This window comes from Pocillopora verrucosa, chromosome 13 (genome assembly GCF_036669915.1).
Source record: "Pocillopora verrucosa isolate sample1 chromosome 13, ASM3666991v2, whole genome shotgun sequence".
Taxonomy (NCBI): domain Eukaryota; kingdom Metazoa; phylum Cnidaria; class Anthozoa; order Scleractinia; family Pocilloporidae; genus Pocillopora; species Pocillopora verrucosa.
In genome coordinates this window covers 12,071,952-12,089,383 of record NC_089324.1, presented here as the reverse complement: position 1 = coordinate 12,089,383, position 17,432 = coordinate 12,071,952, and the positions used below count along the sequence as shown (strand labels likewise).

At 39.3% G+C, this 17,432-nt stretch overlaps 1 protein-coding gene and 2 pseudogenes across 1 annotated transcript; 1 reads left to right on the top strand and 2 right to left on the bottom strand.

The window, feature by feature from the left end:
- The first annotated feature begins 4,048 nt into the window (after positions 1-4,048).
- Positions 4,049-4,823, top strand: LOC136277803 (cytochrome P450 10-like; annotated as a pseudogene).
- A 1,503-nt stretch (positions 4,824-6,326) lies between these two features.
- Positions 6,327-8,441, bottom strand: LOC136277621 (tetratricopeptide repeat protein 28-like; annotated as a pseudogene).
- A 1,851-nt stretch (positions 8,442-10,292) lies between these two features.
- On the bottom strand, positions 10,293-11,948 carry LOC136277931 (tetratricopeptide repeat protein 28-like; the record flags this gene model as incomplete). The annotated part of the gene is made up of 1 exon (XM_066160837.1): positions 10,293-11,948. A coding segment is annotated over one exon (1,656 nt), but the record flags the coding sequence as incomplete, so codon positions are not given.
- Between the last annotated feature and the right edge of the window lie 5,484 nt (positions 11,949-17,432).

The following is a 17,432-nucleotide window of genomic DNA, read 5'->3' as shown; positions in this document are numbered from 1 at the left end:
CCCGAACGATTTCAACCGACTTTCGAAATCAGAGACCAACAAAATACTCGAGAAACAATTTACTTCAATAACTAAAAACCTAAACAAGATCTCCAGTGGAGGACTCTAAGCAAGGTGAATAGATAATCCTAAACACACTGTGTTTGGGATTGTCTGCTTGTGGACCTCCAGTGGCGATTATTGTCCGAGAACAAAGCCCCATTATGATGGTCCAGGTAAAATCACTCGGAAAGCAAAAGTACATATATTGTGTGGTCCTGCATCACATTATCAAACAAGGCTAGCAAGACTCGAGATTATCTAACAGGCTGAAACAATTCCCAAATGCATAACCAAAACATTTGTAATTTTAGCAGTTCATATAAATTTACACGAAGTGACGTTTGAAGAGTGTTCCACCTATTGTCAGTTAATATTAAAAAAAAAAAAAACGGAAAAAAGTATTCCCTCTATTAATTTAGCAGAATGTAAATTAGCCATTAGGTTTTTGCAGCATGGTGAGAATGCTGGACATTTTCATTAATTTCATTAATTTCATTGCTAAACAACAAATGTTAATTTTAACTAGACGCATAACTGCATGAACTTGGGCTTACTTAGGGTGCGTTTAAATTAGAAATTTTTGTGGCGATTTTCAAAAATTTAATTAATTTTGTCTTACAGCTTTAGCTGAACATCATTGTGAGTTGGCATGACTCTGAAAAAGGGTACTATTTTGAACTTTATTACTGTTAACCCCTTTCAATTCAAATATATCGTTGTCATGTATACTCTGAAAATAATGTACTAAGCTATTCAGTGATGATACTTCAAGCAGCACACATGTACCTTGAGGATGGCTTCTACCATAAATATCCCTTGCACGAGAATTGAATATATTAAAGCCCACATTACCTTTACAATAGATAGCAACTGCAGTACATCCTATTGTCAAGACAAAATTGTTGAAATTTTCGGATATAAGTGATTGAAAGGCTCTATCTAAGGAGGAACTGAACTGACATCCTTCTATTGTAGCTTCTTGATGAATAGTACCAGTGTAGCTCTTATTGTATTGAAGTTCATAGTCAGTCTCGAACACATTTAAAAGTGTGAGTAATTCTGTCTGCATTAACAATGATTGCCTGGTTAACTGAGACAAACTTGAATACAACTGATTTCCAGTATTCATTATTGACACAAGATCATTAGCAGAATTGATTCCTTGTTTGTTATTGTAAATCAAAGAGCATAAACTCATTGTGACACACTGATGTCCTGAATTCTGTCCAAATACCAATTCATTAGCTTGGCTATATGGTGCCATTATTGTTTTGCTAGGGACAATGTACATTAGAGTAGGACCAGGGTTTTTCTCTATATCTGAACTCAGTTGAAATTTAGAATAGTTTGATGCGTGTGTCTCACTCTTATAAAGACACATGGGTCTATTACAAGAAAACGTTGATAAGTACCTACTTGCTCTATACTTCAATTTAATTATCCTTTGATATACCCTTACAGAACAATTCAACAAATACTTCTTATCATGTTTTGTAACTTTATTTAATCTTACCCTCTTCGTATTACGCTTACAATCATTCTTTGTAACTCTTCTAACCTTCACATAACGACGTAGCCAAGAGGACTTCGGTATGCTTGGACGAATACACTCATAAACAAATTCCTTCAGTTTTCTGCCCTTTCTTCTGAAACGTTTCAGAATAGCTTCTGGTATTCTACTGGGTTCTCGATCACGTCTAAATACACGGTTCTGTTTACATGTAAACATAATATGAGATAACTCCTTTGATATAGCAGGTTTCGCTTGATATTTCTCAATAAAAGGTTCAGTCGTAAAGGATCGCTCGTAAATTGATCTCTCGTAAAGTTCGAGGACCGACCCGTTCCAAAAACGCTCCACAAGTTTTAGTGTGGGTCTACTGCGAACGGTGTGTGACTTTGTATGTACATTGGGCGTAATAGCCATCGAATTTCTTTCCCGTGCATCAGGCAAGGAATTGTCCACAAAGGCAGCCATGCTCTCTAGATAGCTCTCTAAGGTTCATTCTAGGCATGCGCTAACACTTCACGCTTGCGCTGCAGTGGAACTGCGTTTTGTGACTGAACGCAAAAAAAAAAAAAAAAAAAAAAAAAAAAAAGGAGCCGAATTTATACCTCGGGCGTTTCCTTCGGAAAGCCCGAGTAAAAAATCTCTGACGGGGTCTTGAAGTTGAGTTGAAGGACGACTTATTTACGAATGCCTTATTGCTACTTCGCGTTTGAAAATCCCGGCTTAAGGCTGGGTGAATTCAAATTGTCAATCGTATTAATTGTTCTTGGCACTGGCCTTCTGCTAGAACGGTTTAATACAAAGAAAAAGGATTTTTTTTCGTAGAAAAAAAGAAATTTAAGCAGAAGAGATTGAAAAGTACCAAATTTGTCTTTGTTTTCTATATCATTTTTAAATGATTCAGAAGAAAGAACTCTCAAAGAGCCTAAAAGTTTTTGGAGCGTTCTTTTGGAACACTCCTAAATACCGTCAAACTACTTACTGTGACACTTTTATTCAGGGACAATAAAACAATCAGAATATGTTGAATATGTAGGATCAAGGGAAAAATTGCACTTCTTAACGAGCTTTATTACGTCAATCGTTTATCTTCATAAATGATGAAGAGCGCTTCGTAACTCTTCATGATATTTAAGATGGTCTTTTGTAACGTTGACTGGACGAAAAATACTTTACCTCGTTCCTCAGTACTCGAGAGAAAGTGATGCATCTTTAAAACTAAAGGAAAATTTTGAAGGGGGGTGGGGCTTTATTCACCTAATAACTGTATCCTAGCCTTTTTTTATAGGTACTTAGTAGTTATTAGGAAAGTTAGCTTTCGACGTCTTCTTCCACCGCGCGAATTAAGGATAATCAAGTTATTTCTCAACAATTGTTCGTTCAGATGATTTAGAGCGGAGAAGCCTGGAAATAGTAAGATGTGTTTTTAGAGCGGAGAAGCCTGGAAGTAGTAAGATGTGTTTTAAATAAGCCGAAAGTAGGAATCTTCCATTACTATCATCAGTCTGATGACAATTTAAGCGCAGTTTTCAAAAGCCGTTGACAAGAACCATTAAGTGTTCCATAGGTCTGCCAATTCACGTCCGAAAGAAGGTAAAGAGATTTGACCGACATTAATTTTATTTACACTGTAGAAGTCAATTTCTCCTCTTCTGATGCATGAAGTCGGATGTGAATGAAATGTAAAAGCTTTTTCTTATTCTGCTCATTGGGTGTAAGATAATTCTAACACTCTTCAGAGAAAAGACAAATAACAAGCAATGATTCTTCTCTCAAGCTTCGCAAGCTAAATGACAGAAATAATTTGTTTTTAGATTGGGGTCCGATAAGATATCGGATGGAAAGAAAAATAACTTCCAATGCTAGAAGATGCATGAGAAAAAAAAACTATCTGCAGTCGAACCTGTGTTCAGCGGTCACCCACTGGGTTAAGATGGCTTAATATAAGTTGACCGCTTAATAAAGGTTTCACAGTAAGGGGGTATCACAAAAAAACGATATGAAACGGCATCTTGCGCCAAAGTCGAACACTTAATGTAAAAATACTCACTCAAAAATACGTACCGTTTGCATTTGAGGTTGGGAGATAAACATGGGTTAAAGTTTACTTGAAAGTTCGTCCTTAGCTTTATTTGAGTGGGTCCGCTCTAAGTGACCATTAAAAACAGGTGGAGGACAATGCAAACAGGCTGTTGGGACTTAGCAAAGGGTGACCACGACCGCTTAATAGAATTCATAATTGTCGTAATTGAGGAGAAAAATTCTCGGGACTCTGAGAGCTGGCCGCTTAACTAAGGGCGACCGCTTAAGTTTTTTTTACGGTGCCGCTCAACACAGGTTGGACCACAGGTGGCCCAAGCTCCAGCTGTGAGATGATCATCTTGCGCAATAAGAGTTATGCCGTCGGAGATTTTCTGGCGAATGCGGTGGAGGTCGGTTTTTTGCCACCTTGGTTTTACAAGATCTATGAGACCCAGAAATTTAAAAAGTTTTTGATAATTTTGACACAATGTACGACTACGCCGAACTATTTATCGGGAGAAGAATCAACGAACTGGAGGAGAAGTCATGCAAGCCATCAAAGGAAACAGAGCGTGACCGAGCTGGCTTCTTCAAGTTCCTCCTGGCCAGCGGAAAGCTGACGAAGGATGACCTGTTGGCGAGTGTAATCGATGTTCTGTTTGCCGGAGTTGACACTACGTCCAACACGATGCAATGGGTTCTTTACATGTTGGCCAAAAATCCTGAGAAACGAAGATTCTTCGACGAGAAGTGCTCTCAGTAGTGGTGGGAAATTCTACCTTTGCAACGCCGGAAACGCTGGCTCGTATGCCATACCTGAAGGCCTGGTTACGAGAGACCCTCCGCCTATACCCTGTTCTCTCCGCTATCCCGCGAAGACCGAAAGAAGACATAATATTAGGGGACTACCATATCCCTGGGGGCACTGCTCAAGTTAAGTTCCTTGTTCACCAAATGGGGTGAGATGAGAGTATTTTTGAAGATGCCAGAGCGTTTAAATCGGAGGGATGGTTGCGAAACAAAGATACCGCTTTGATCGAATCAGCAGAAGCTTTTGCTTCTCTTCCGTTTGGATTCGGAACACGTATGTGCCTCGGTCGACGTATTGCCGAGTTAGAGTTTCATCTGCTGATGGCCAGAATCGTATAGCAGTTTGACATCTCTTACCCACCGTGGTAAGGAGCCGTTCATGAGAGGGGTCACCATTCCTGACAGACCTGTTAGAGTGCAGTTTGTTGACAGAAAATGAGTCAGGTTTTCATGTTGCCGCGTTCACACTGCATTGCAACACTGTTTTAAGCTGAAAGTGGGACAAATTCTAATGACAATTGCAGCTCGTTTAAACAATCCACACCTATTGGATCGAAGGTATTCAATAAGTCACATTTTATAAGCCAGTTTGAACCATTTCAGCGATCCCCTACATCTGATGAATAATTGTGTTATTAATCTTCAGAATTATTCAGTGGTGTTACTTGAATGTCACATCTTCTCGTTAATAATTTTTGGCATTTTTATCAAAAGTTCGCTCGGTAATATATTTGCTTCGGTGTTCTGAAATACTAGAAAAGTTACCTTGCTAAACTGTATATATATATATATATATATATATATAAATGTGGGGGTGGATACGGTCAACGGTCTTAAGAACTATTTTTCTCGCATGCAAATTTTTGTAGCATACAAATTTATTTGGTATTCTTTAGGTTTTCATTGAACATTTATTGTCTTGTAAGTCACAGATATGGCACAATAGTAGCAGACGAAAAATCTGTTGAGTTTTTTTAGTCAATAAAATGGAATCCCCTACCTAAATTGCCCTTTGATAATAAAGTAACCTTTTTGTGACGTTCAGTTGATTAAACGGAGCGAAATAGTAGCAGCAGAGGGAAAGTGAAGGATAACGAGGATACAAAAGTATCTATGAGCATACAAGAGTCTGTGTGAGGATACAACAGTATCTACACATAGGGGTATCGATTAACTTTTACACCCTAAGATCAGTACGTATATTCTTCAGACTGTTTTCTATACATTTCCTAAGGTGCTGACAAGGAGATTTTGCTTAATAATCAAGAGCTCTTGTACTTGTTGATCATTTTCATTATTCTTATGACCTCGATGTTTGATTCAGTAGTCGGATACTGTGAGGAGAAATTAGATGCTAGTCACTCCCAGGGGTTAAAGGGTTAAATTGATAAAACTACTGGGGTTTCTATGAGAATACAAGGGTTTGTATTACTGTACGATTAGTATAAAGTATTCCCCTTTTTTTTATTGTGTTTATTTTGGCATGTTAAACCACAATATTTTTTTTCAAAAGCCTTGCAAGAAATTTCCAAAAATTTAAGCTCAGAAAAAACTTCTTTTCCAAGTTACACATTTGTTTAAAAGTCTCTGAATTGACTGACTAATCGCCTTTGAAAAAGGATTAAAAATTTTCTTTCCTCGAAGAACTAATCTTTGTTCGAAACCTAAAAATTGTCACACTTGCTTGGGTTGTTTACTGAACTAAAAACTTAAAAAATAAATTGGAGTTTTTAACTTCGGAACTCCTATAAAGAGATAACACTATACGCTGTCTTGTTTCAGATTAAAAAACTTAGATGTCTGATAAGCATTTTATGGAAATGCTCTCCTCTGTGTATTGATCCGAGTTTTCCTTCACGTATGGTGTCCTTTTTCTACAGGCTAGTAGTTAAATAGTTCTGAGCTTAACTAAGTTCAGTTCATTCTGCTACAGAAGTTTTTATCAAAGTTGTGGCTCTTAAGGTGCGCTAGGCACCGGCCAACTTCCAAAATCAAATGTCACGTTGTCGCCCATGATCATAAATGGCGCCCATTGAGAAACTTTATCAAAGTCGTTATTTCTCATCCACTTCCTGGCCTTGTGGAGAGATTCACTTGCGCTTTCACCGCGGTACAAATGTTTGTAGAAACAAGTCATGAACTGCTCTGTAGCTGTGTCATCCAAGGCCCATCGTGCTGCTAACACTGAACGAGCTCCGGATCCTAAGAATGCTCGGGCAATTCCAATAACTCCCTCGGTTCTAATCTGTCCACGAGCACTGTGACAACAACTAAGCACCACTAGTTTAGCTCGCAACCGAGTTTTTGAAATATCTGCCATCGTCAAAAGATAATCTTCTTCTCGAGGAAAAGGTGGGTGTAGGGTAAGGTGCTTAGGAGAAAGAAAAATCTCCCCTCTTTCAGAATCTCCATGCGCAGCAATGTGTATGAGGCTCACTGAATTTATCGCTTGGAGTACAGAATGCTTTGTAGCGGATTCTCCTGTCAAAGGCGTTACGCCAAGAAGTTTTCCAATCATCTCTGCTTCCTTTCTTGCACACGGCAATGGTGTCATATCTCTGCACCGTCCCTTGTAAATCACCTTTCCAACCACAGGGTCACCCACTATCAGAGCCCCGGTCTGACTGTGATGGTCTGGAGGACTGTCTTGCACAAGCTTTAGAGTCGTGAGAGAGGGAACCAGCCGAATCCTGAATGTCTCTGATAAATACTTTCCTCCTTCGTCAGCTAAGGCTGCAAATGGCACTTGGTACACACAGGAATCAGGGACAATTATGATCTCGGGCTGCTTCAGTAAACTGGCCACAGGAGCAACGATTATCTTGTAACACAAGTGAAGACTTGTTTTGAAGTCTTTGGTATCACAGTAATGCAGCCCTGATCGGTTGTTGCGCTGAAGTGACATCAGTTCTTTAAAAAACTCATCTAACTCAGGGACTATTCCGGTCACCTTGTTTGGGTCCAGGTTCACTTTCTTTTCTGAAAAAAGAATAGCTCCCGTTGCTTTTATTATCCAAAACCGTACCTCATCTCCGCCAACCGAAATGTACAGGCATGCACAGTCTGCTTCTTTTCTGATGATCCCTTGAATGCCACACCAAGATTGTGGATCGCTTGAGATCTGCTCTTGAACAGAGTACTGAGCTGTCATCAAGTCGACCAGGCATCTTGCCCTTCTCAGCTCTTCGACGTAAAGGGCGTCTTCAGGCTTTCCAGTGGAAGAAAGCAATATGCTGAACCACTTGTAGGGAAAGGTGCCGTACTTTTCTAAAAGGGATATTTGAAACTCGTCGTTTTCTTTAAGATAACCTCTCAAAGTTTCGAACTTTTGGATGCCTTGAAAAAGATACGAAGAAGCCTCTTCAAGATGACCTTGCGACGCCATTAACGCCGATAAATTACAAAGGCAGCGAAACTCGTTCAAGTTGTGTCCAATATCCCTACTTAGTAGAAGAGCTTGCTTAAGGTATCCTTCAGCTATGTCATTTTTACCAAGAGATTGGTAACAAAATCCTAAATTGTTGTAGCAGACTACTACGTTTTCTCTATCACCGATGTCTATGAGACTTGTAAGGGCTTTCTCGCAATATTCTTGAGCCTTGTCATATTCACCACGCTTACAACAAATTATGCCTATGTTTGTGTAGTCTGCTGCTTCTCCACTTCTGTCATCGACACCCTTTCTAACGTCCATTCCTTTCTTTAGATACTTGTCAGCCTTTACATACATGCCTAGTGAGAGAAACAAACATGTGAGGTTTCTGTAGCTTGTTGCTTCTCCATCCCTGTCACCAATTTCTATTTTGATAGCGAGTGCTTTCTCATGATATTCTCGGGCCTTGTCATATTGACCGAGTGATTGGAACAAAGTTCCTAGGTTTCCGTAGCTTGTTGCTTCTCCATCCCTGTCACCAATTTCTATTTTGATAGCGAGTGCTTTCTCCTGATATTCTCGGGCCTTGTCATATTGACCGAGTGATTGGAACAAAGTTCCTAGGTTTCCGTAGCTTGTTGCTTCTCCATTCCTGTCACCAATTTCTATTTTGATAGCGAGTGCTTTCTCCTGATATTCTCGGGCCTTGTCATATTGACCGAGTGATTGGAACAAAGTTCCTAGGTTTCCGTAGCTTGTTGCTTCTCCATTCCTGTCACCAATTTCTATTTTGATTGCGAGTGCTTTCTCCTGATATTCTCGGGCCTTGTCATATTGACCGAGTGATTGGAACAAAGTTCCTAAGTTTCCGTAGCTTGTTGCTTCTCCATCCCTGTCACCAATTTCTATTTTGATAGCGAGTGCTTTCTCATGATATTCTCGGGCCTTGTCATATTGACCGAGTAATTGGGACAAAATTCCTAGGTTTCCGTAGCTTGTTGCTTCTCCATCCCTGTCACCAATTTCTATTTTGATAGCGAGTGCTCTCTCATGATATTCTCGGACCTTGTCATATTGACCGAGTGATCGGAACAAAGTTCCTAGGTTTCCGTAGCTTGTTGCTTCTCCATCCCTGTCACCAATTTCTATTTTGATAGCGAGTGCTTTCTCATGATATTCTCGGGCCTTGTCATATTGACCGAGTGATTGGAACAAAGTTCCTAGGTTTCCGTAGCTTGTTGCTTCTCCATCCCTGTCACCAATTTCTATTCTGATTGCGAGTGCTTTCTCCTGATATTCTCGGGCCTTGTCATATTGACCGAGTGATTGGAACAAAGTTCCTAGGTTTCCGTAGCTTGTTGCTTCTCCATCCCTGTCACCAATTTCTATTTTGATAGCGAGTGCTTTCTCATGATATTCTCGGGCCTTGTCATATTGACCGAGTGATTGGGACAAAATTCCTAGGTTTCCGTAGCTTGTTGCTTCTCCATCCCTGTCACCAATTTCTATTTTGATAGCGAGTGCTTTCTCATGATATTCTCGGACCTTGTCATATTGACCGAGTGATCGGAACAAAGTTCCTAGGTTTCCGTAGCTTGTTGCTTCTCCATCCCTGTCACCAATTTCTATTTTGATAGCGAGTGCTTTCTCATGATATTCTCGGGCCTTGTCATATTGACCGAGTGATTGGAACAAAGTTCCTAGGTTTCCGTAGCTTGTTGCTTCTCCATCCCTGTCACCAATTTCTATTTTGATAGCGAGTGCTTTCTCCTGATATTCTCGGGCCTTGTCATATTGACCGAGTGATTGGAACAAAGTTCCTAGGTTTCCGTAGCTTGTTGCTTCTCCATCCCTGTCACCAATTTCTATTTTGATAGCGAGTGCTTTCTCCTGATATTCTCGGGCCTTGTCATATTGACCGAAAGATTGGAACAAAGTTCCTAGGTTTCCGTAGCTTGTTGCTTCTCCATCCCTGTCACCAATTTCTATTTTGATAGCGAGTGCTTTCTCATGATATTCTCGGGCCTTGTCATATTGACCGAGTGATTGGAACAAAGTTCCTAGGTTTCCGTAGCTTGTTGCTTCTCCATCCCTGTCACCAATTTCTATTTTGATAGCGAGTGCTTTCTCATGATATTCTCGGGCCTTGTCATATTGACCGAGTGATTGGAACAAAGTTCCTAGGTTTCCGTAGCTTGTTGCTTCTCCATCCCTGTCACCAATTTCTATTTTGATAGCGAGTGCTTTCTCATGATATTCTCGGACCTTGTCATATTGACCGAGTGATCGGAACAAAGTTCCTAGGTTTCCGTAGCTTGTTGCTTCTCCATCCCTGTCACCAATTTCTATTTTGATAGCGAGTGCTTTCTCATGATATTCTCGGGCCTTGTCATATTGACCGAGTGATTGGAACAAAGTTCCTAGGTTTCCGTAGCTTGTTGCTTCTCCATCCCTGTCACCAATTTCTATTTTGATAGCGAGTGCTTTCTCCTGATATTCTCGGGCCTTGTCATATTGACCGAAAGATTGGAACAAAGTTCCTAGGTTTCCGTAGCTTGTTGCTTCTCCATCCCTGTCACCAATTTCTATTTTGATAGCGAGTGCTTTCTCATGATATTCTCGGGCCTTGTCATATTGACCGAGTGATTGGAACAAAGTTCCTAGGTTTCCGTAGCTTGTTGCTTCTCCATCCCTGTCACCAATTTCTATTCTGATTGCGAGTGCTTTCTCCTGATATTCTCGGGCCTTGTCATATTGACCGAGTGATTGGAACAAAGTTCCTAGGTTTCCGTAGCTTGATGCTTCTCCATCCCTGTCACCAATTTCTATTTTGATAGCGAGTGCTTTCTCCTGATATTCTCGGGCCTTGTCATATTGACCGAGTGATTGGAACAAAGTTCCTAGGTTTCCGTAGCTTGTTGCTTCTCCATCCCTGTCACCAATTTCTATTCTGATTGCGAGTGCTTTCTCCTGATATTCTCGGGCCTTGTCATATTGACCGAGTGATTGGAACAAAGTTCCTAGGTTTCCGTAGCTTGATGCTTCTCTATCCCTGTCACCAATTTCTATTTTGATAGCGAGTGCTTTCTCATGATATTCTTGGGCCTTGTCATATTGACCGAGTGATTGGAACAAAGTTGCTAGGTTTCCGTAGCTTGTTGCTTCTCCATCCCTGTCACCAATTTCTATTTTGATAGCGAGTGCTTTCTCCTGATATTCTCGGGCCTTGTCATATTGACCGAGTGATTGGAACAAAGTTCCTAGGTTTCCGTAGCTTGATGCTTCTCTATCCCTGTCACCAATTTCTATTTTGATAGCGAGTGCTTTCTCCTGATATTCTCGGGCCTTGTCATATTGACCGAGTGATTGGAACAAAGTTCCTAGGTTTCCGTAGCTTGTTGCTTCTCCATTCCTGTCACCAATTTCTATTTTGATAGCGAGTGCTTTCTCCTGATATTCTCGGGCCTTGTCATATTGACCGAGTGATTGGAACAAAGTTCCTAGGTTTCCGTAGCTTGATGCTTCTCCATCCCTGTCACCAATTTCTATTTTGATAGCGAGTGCTTTCTCATGATATTCTCGGGCCTTGTCATATTGACCGAGTGATTGGAACAAAGTTCCTAGGTTTCCGTAGCTTGTTGCTTCTCCATTCCTGTCACCAATTTCTATTTTGATAGCGAGTGCCTTCTCTTGATATTCTCGGGCCTTGTCATATTTACCGATTGATCGGAACAAAGTTCCTAGGTTTCCGTAGCTTGTTGCTTCTCCATCCCTGTCACCAATTTCTATTCTGATTGCGAGCGCTTTCTCCTGATATTCTCGGGCCTTGTCATATTGACCGAGTGATTTGAACAAAGTTCCTAGGTTTCCGTAGCTTGTTGCTTCTCCATTCCTGTCACCAATTTCTATTTTGATAGCGAGTGCTTTATCTTGATATTCTCGGGCCTTGTCATATTGACCGAGTGATTGGAACAAAGTTCCTAGGTTTCCGTAGCTTGTTGCTTCTCCATTCCTGTCACCAATTTCTATTTTGATAGCGAGTGCTTTCTCTTGATATTCTCGGGCCTTGTCATATTGACCGAGTGATTGGAACAAAGTTCCTAGGTTTCCATAGCTTGTTGCTTCTCCATTCCTGTCACCAATTTCTATTTTGATAGCGAGTGCTTTCTCTTGATATTCTCGGGCCTTGTCATATTGACCGAGTGATTGGAACAAAGTTCCTAGGTTTCCGTAGCTTGTTGCTTCTCCATCCCTGTCACCAATTTCTATTCTGATAGTGAGTGCTTTCTCTTGATATTCTCGGGCCTTCTCATATTGACTTTGCAATTGCAACATTAATCCGAGTTGTGCATAACGTAGTGCCTGGCGATGTGTGTTTTCCATCGTTTTCATGATGTTGATTGCTGATTTGTAAACCTCGAGGGCCTGCCACACGCGACCAGTTTTGCGAAGGAACTCGGCGACTACTATACCTATGTATATAGCTGATATGGCTTCTTTTATGTTGTACATCTTGACCTTGAAAATAGAAGAAAAAATCCATAGTGAAATGTCGGGAATTTATCAAAATTTTTATTTTTTTGTCTCGTATGCCAATCTGGCTTAGTCTCTCTTTCGAAGTCAATATTTCTCCACTGAATGGGCGATCGCCCAAATTTCGGACAAAAATTTTGTTCCCTTTCATAAACTGCAAATGTAATGAGCGTAAAGTAAATAGACATTGTTTCTTTTCGCCATAAAAATGATAAGTTATCCGTTGTGTTCTGGCAACGGCTAACTTATACCCACCCCACGTGTCTACCCCAATTATCCATTACTATTGGAAAGTGAAACTTCCGATACCAAAATTTATATACATTCATGATATCTTCCTGAGCCAGCCATTTTAATATTTAGGAATAGCATTGGAGGTTATTTTTATGACTGGCGAAAAGTTTAATTTTTTCACAGGTTTTTTCCTTTCGGGATAAAACGTCAATACTCTTTTGTGCCGTATTATTTTCAATTTTGGATTTTATAGAGTCAATCAAAACTAAGGAGATCGCCCAGCGCAATCTTCCGCTTAGTGTTAGAGACAAATTTAATTTTCAAATCGTTTCCAGTTCTGCTGTATTCTGCCAACCACCAGTTAACGGTCTATACATCACGGATCAGTTTAGAATCAAAAACCCAATTCCTTAAAAAGTTTATAAGTTCCTTTTTTCACCGTGTTTGCTAAATATCTTTGATCACAGTTCTCATTTTTAACTCGTGAATTATTACGCGCATGCGCAAGAGCGAGTTGTAGATATGATGTAGTGAACTGATGACACTCGCTCGCTCGCTCGCTCGATTGGTCGATTCCTGTAAACTTTTTTTCGATTTTAGGCTTTGAGTGCATTTGATAGTTTTTTGGCGAGTGATAAACAAACGAAATGGCGACCTTTGTTGCTAAGAATGGTGGTGGGGTGAAAAAGAAGCCAATGATGATCTTAAAAGACTTTATTTTTTTTTCATTTTAGTTTCAACAAGCTGCACCAGCGACTGGCAGGCGTGCAAGGATTCACACTGAAATAAGAGAACATCATTATAAAATTTTAATTTACAATCCTTGAACTTGAAAACAATCCGAAGATTCCTTAAAAATATCACTTACTCCGAAGCGCTCGGAGTTTACAGGTGTTCTAAAGGTTTTTCTGTTATGGCGTCAGATTGGGGAAAAAATCGATCATTACACATCGCGTCTTGTGTTTTTTCTGTGTGAAGCAACAGAAGGTGCCTGCGACTGACGAAATTACAGGTTAACGCGAAAATCAAATAACACCTAAACAAATCATTTTGGCTACCGAATTTTAGTGAATTTTCAAAGAACAATTTTCTTTTAAGTTTCAAGACAATTTGAAGATTCAAAAGAAATATTACGTACTAAAATGCGAAAGTTATACACCACAAAATTGATAAATAGGCTTGAAATGAAATTCTATCTTGTTCTTGATTAAACGTTGCCTAACATGTGACCAAAATCTACCTAGGCGGAAATCCAAATGAAATGACGGTGGCAGTTTGGGCTTAGTTATATCACTTAAAACTCGTTCCCGTTTGTCTCATTTGATAAAGGGAATCATTAATGTTTTCATTAAGACAGTATTGCCTTGATTTTCCAATATTTAAAATGATAGACAGTAAATTTTACTTTTTACCCACATTTACTTCCAACCTTTTCTTTTGAACCAGAAACAAAAATGACATATGTTTAAAACACACGACATCATTCACCCTTGTCAAATGCAATAGCATGATCATTTCAATTGTAATGCCTTCTTATCCCAACGTTACTTCATTTGTTTCTTTGCTACATGTCTTAATAATAATCGCATTTCCTTGCAACAAGTTCGCGTTTCTAGAAATTAAATAATAAAGTAAGTTTCCTTTGATCTGCTTCCTAAATTAAAAATTTATTATGACTCGCAGGTTATGCATGTGTTCGGAGAATGTTCCATATTAGCTACCTCTGAATGAAAGTCCTGTACTCTATGGCGTGTTTGTTATAATTGTCCGTGCATCATCGATATGCACTTTATTTGATGATCTTGCATTTTGATTGTGTAAATCCTTGAAATAAGTGCATTATTTGTCGATTTTTTTGGAAAAGTATTATAAGATATCGAAATATAAACAATAGTATTTTTTTCCTTTAAATATCTCATTCAATGTAAGAAGCCATAGCTTCTTTTCAAAGGGAGGGGGGGGGACAATGATATTTCTATATGCACTTTATGTTGTTATTCTTATGATAAGTTTTTTGAAGCTTTCATAACGATACTAGTGTTGTTTGGATTTCTAAAACAGTCAGCATTGATACGAATTTCCTTTTGGAACGTTCCTTATTCATTTTAATGATGGCAAAGGGACTTGTATAAGATCGTCCGAAGGAAGTCAACTTTTTCTTGAAAAAGTAGAAAAACTCCATGGTAAATAGTCGGTAATTTACCAAAATTATTTTTTTGTCTCTTGTCACGCCATCAAACTGAAAGTAAACGGACAGAATCGGCATAAAGCCAAGAACCGTCGAGAAAATGTATACCAATCTGTCAAAGTCTTTCTTTCGGAGTCGGTTATTTTCTACTGAAAAGGCGATCGCCCAAATTTCGGACAAAAATTGATGGCGCGTAGTTCGTGGGGGCCAGTTTTGTTCCTTTTCATAGACTACAAATGTAATGACCGTAAAGAAAATAAATATTGTTTCTTTTCGACATAAAAATGATAAGTTACCCGTTGCGTTCAGGCAAAGAATTATTTGATGACTCAGGAGAAAAACAATCACTCGATACTAAAATTTTTATAAGTTTATGATATTTTCCTCAGCCAGCCATTTTAATATTTAGGAATAGCATTGGAGGTCGTGTTGATATCTGGCGAAAAGTTTAATTTTTCGCAAGTTTTTTCCTTTCGGGGTAAAGCGTCACAACTCTTGTATGCCGTAACATCTTTAATTACAGATTTTATAGCGTCACGCGTAAACTAAGGATGTCGCTGGCGCAATCTTCCGTTTAGTCAGTAGAAACAAATTCAAATCGTTTCCAGTTCTGCTGTATTTGCTGTTAACGGCATGTACATAACTGATCGTTTTAGAATAGAAAACTCCAATTCCTCAAATATTATCTGAGAGTGTATAAGTTTATGTTTTCACTATTTGTGTTAAATGTCTTTGATCACAGTTTTCATTTTTCCTTCAAGATATTAGAAATTGGTAACAACAGCTTTACCTACTCAGACTACTCAGGAGGGTAACCAAAAGGATCTTCAGTTGCTTGTAACTCAGCTCCCCCAGCAGTAATAATAATGAAACATCATGTTTTGCTCCTGAATCCTTGTTAGATGCTGCTATAGAACTCCTTTCCATCCCTCTCCTCGTTAAAAAAAATATGCCCACCCCAATTATCCATTACTATTGGAAAGTGAAACTTCCGGAAAATTCCGAGTAGTCAGAAGTACGTGACATCCGAAGGAAAAATCACTCGTTCTTTGAAGGAAGTTCCGATGAGATTCAGGAAAAGAAATTGTGGGAAAAACTTAACCTATTCAGGTAAAAGGCTTTTCAAGAATTAGAAAATTATTTTCAAATTCTTGAAAAGTACTGAACAAGCTACGGAAACCTAGCAACTTTGTTTTGATCACTTGGTCAATACGACAAGGCCCGAGAATATCACGAGAAATAAAATTTTCAACTTTTCATAATTCAGCTTATCGCCCGGTGCACTACTTTTCAAGTTTAAATCGCTTGCCCGAATAAAGAGAATGTGTAAACTCAAATAGATGACCGATGTTGTACATTCTTAGGAAAATTCCTCTTTGTAAGAGTGGTTCAGGTTCATTATTCACCTTTCCCTCCCCTCCCTAAAAGAGGTATCATTTCTTGATCATCTCTTACATGAAGCCAAGCGAGATCCTCTCGATCATGACATCGCTTGATTGTTACAATATTTCCGTCTTATTTAGATTAACACCCTTAAGAGATAAACGAAGATAGCACTGTGTTGTCTTTTAAGGGTACAACACTTATCAACCCGGCCGTTCCTCTTATTTACCAACTTAGTCTTCGATGACGCAGATCGCAGTAACTGGAAAATGAACAGCTCGTGAAGAGATAGTCATCGAGCACAAATAGCTTACCGTTTCAAGACAGAAGCTCCAATTCAGTACTGTAACGAGTCTTGTCTGTAATTTTGGGTTAAAAATCCAACGGTTCTTGCAAAACAATATATACTGAGACCGGATGTTACCTGCAACAAAAGTGAATTGTTTCATTTTTGCATGCTCACATCCGTCATCGGTAAAAAAGTTAGACTTACAAAACCGAAATATATTTTCATCAGATGGCGCTTCAAAAGAAGGATGACAAATATTTGTCTCTCCTTATCTTTCCTTCATTGGAAAGAACAAAATGAATTTCATTTAAGATTTTGTGATGGACATTCGGAATTCATATTTTTCACATAACGGTTGGAATTCTGCGCTAGGTTGGTGCGTTAGTAGATGGCCCTTCGGCTAACTCAGAGGATGTCAGAGTTTAATCTTCAGAGAAGGTAGCTTGAAAGAAATCATCATGTCCAGTGTCGGTTAAAATACCAGTTCATTCGTCGAATTTAGTCGATGTTTGGTCGGTCTAGGTGGGGTTAAAAACGTTTAACCGACTTTGACGTTTAGGAATTTCTTACAATTTCTATCGCACATGTTAGAATTCTCTTCCGCCAAGTCATTTATCACATCATTCATAACAGGACGAGGTTTGAAGCAGTTTTAAAAACCGATGTTCTAATCATGATGGAAGTGAATGAGGTGTTTTCACGGACAGTACTTACCACAATATGTAGCCTGTTTCGAAAATAACTTTAACCATCTCTTTTCTTCCTTAAAGTTTTTTCCAACACACGTCATACGTCAGTCATATCAAGCAGCCAATAAAATGTGGTTGTTTGTTCCTGTTCGACTGTAGGTTCCATAGTCATTCTCTTCCCCAGGCGCGCTGAACGTAACGGCCAAACGTAAGCTTCAGTGGAAAAGGTCCTTTAAGTATTATCAATTACCCTTTAACTTTGTCCGCTTGTCGTCTGCCGATTTGCGTAGGATTTTTATCAGACCAAGCGCAGGGCAATCTTCTGTTTGTGGAGCGTTACTCTAATGTATGTACCGAGC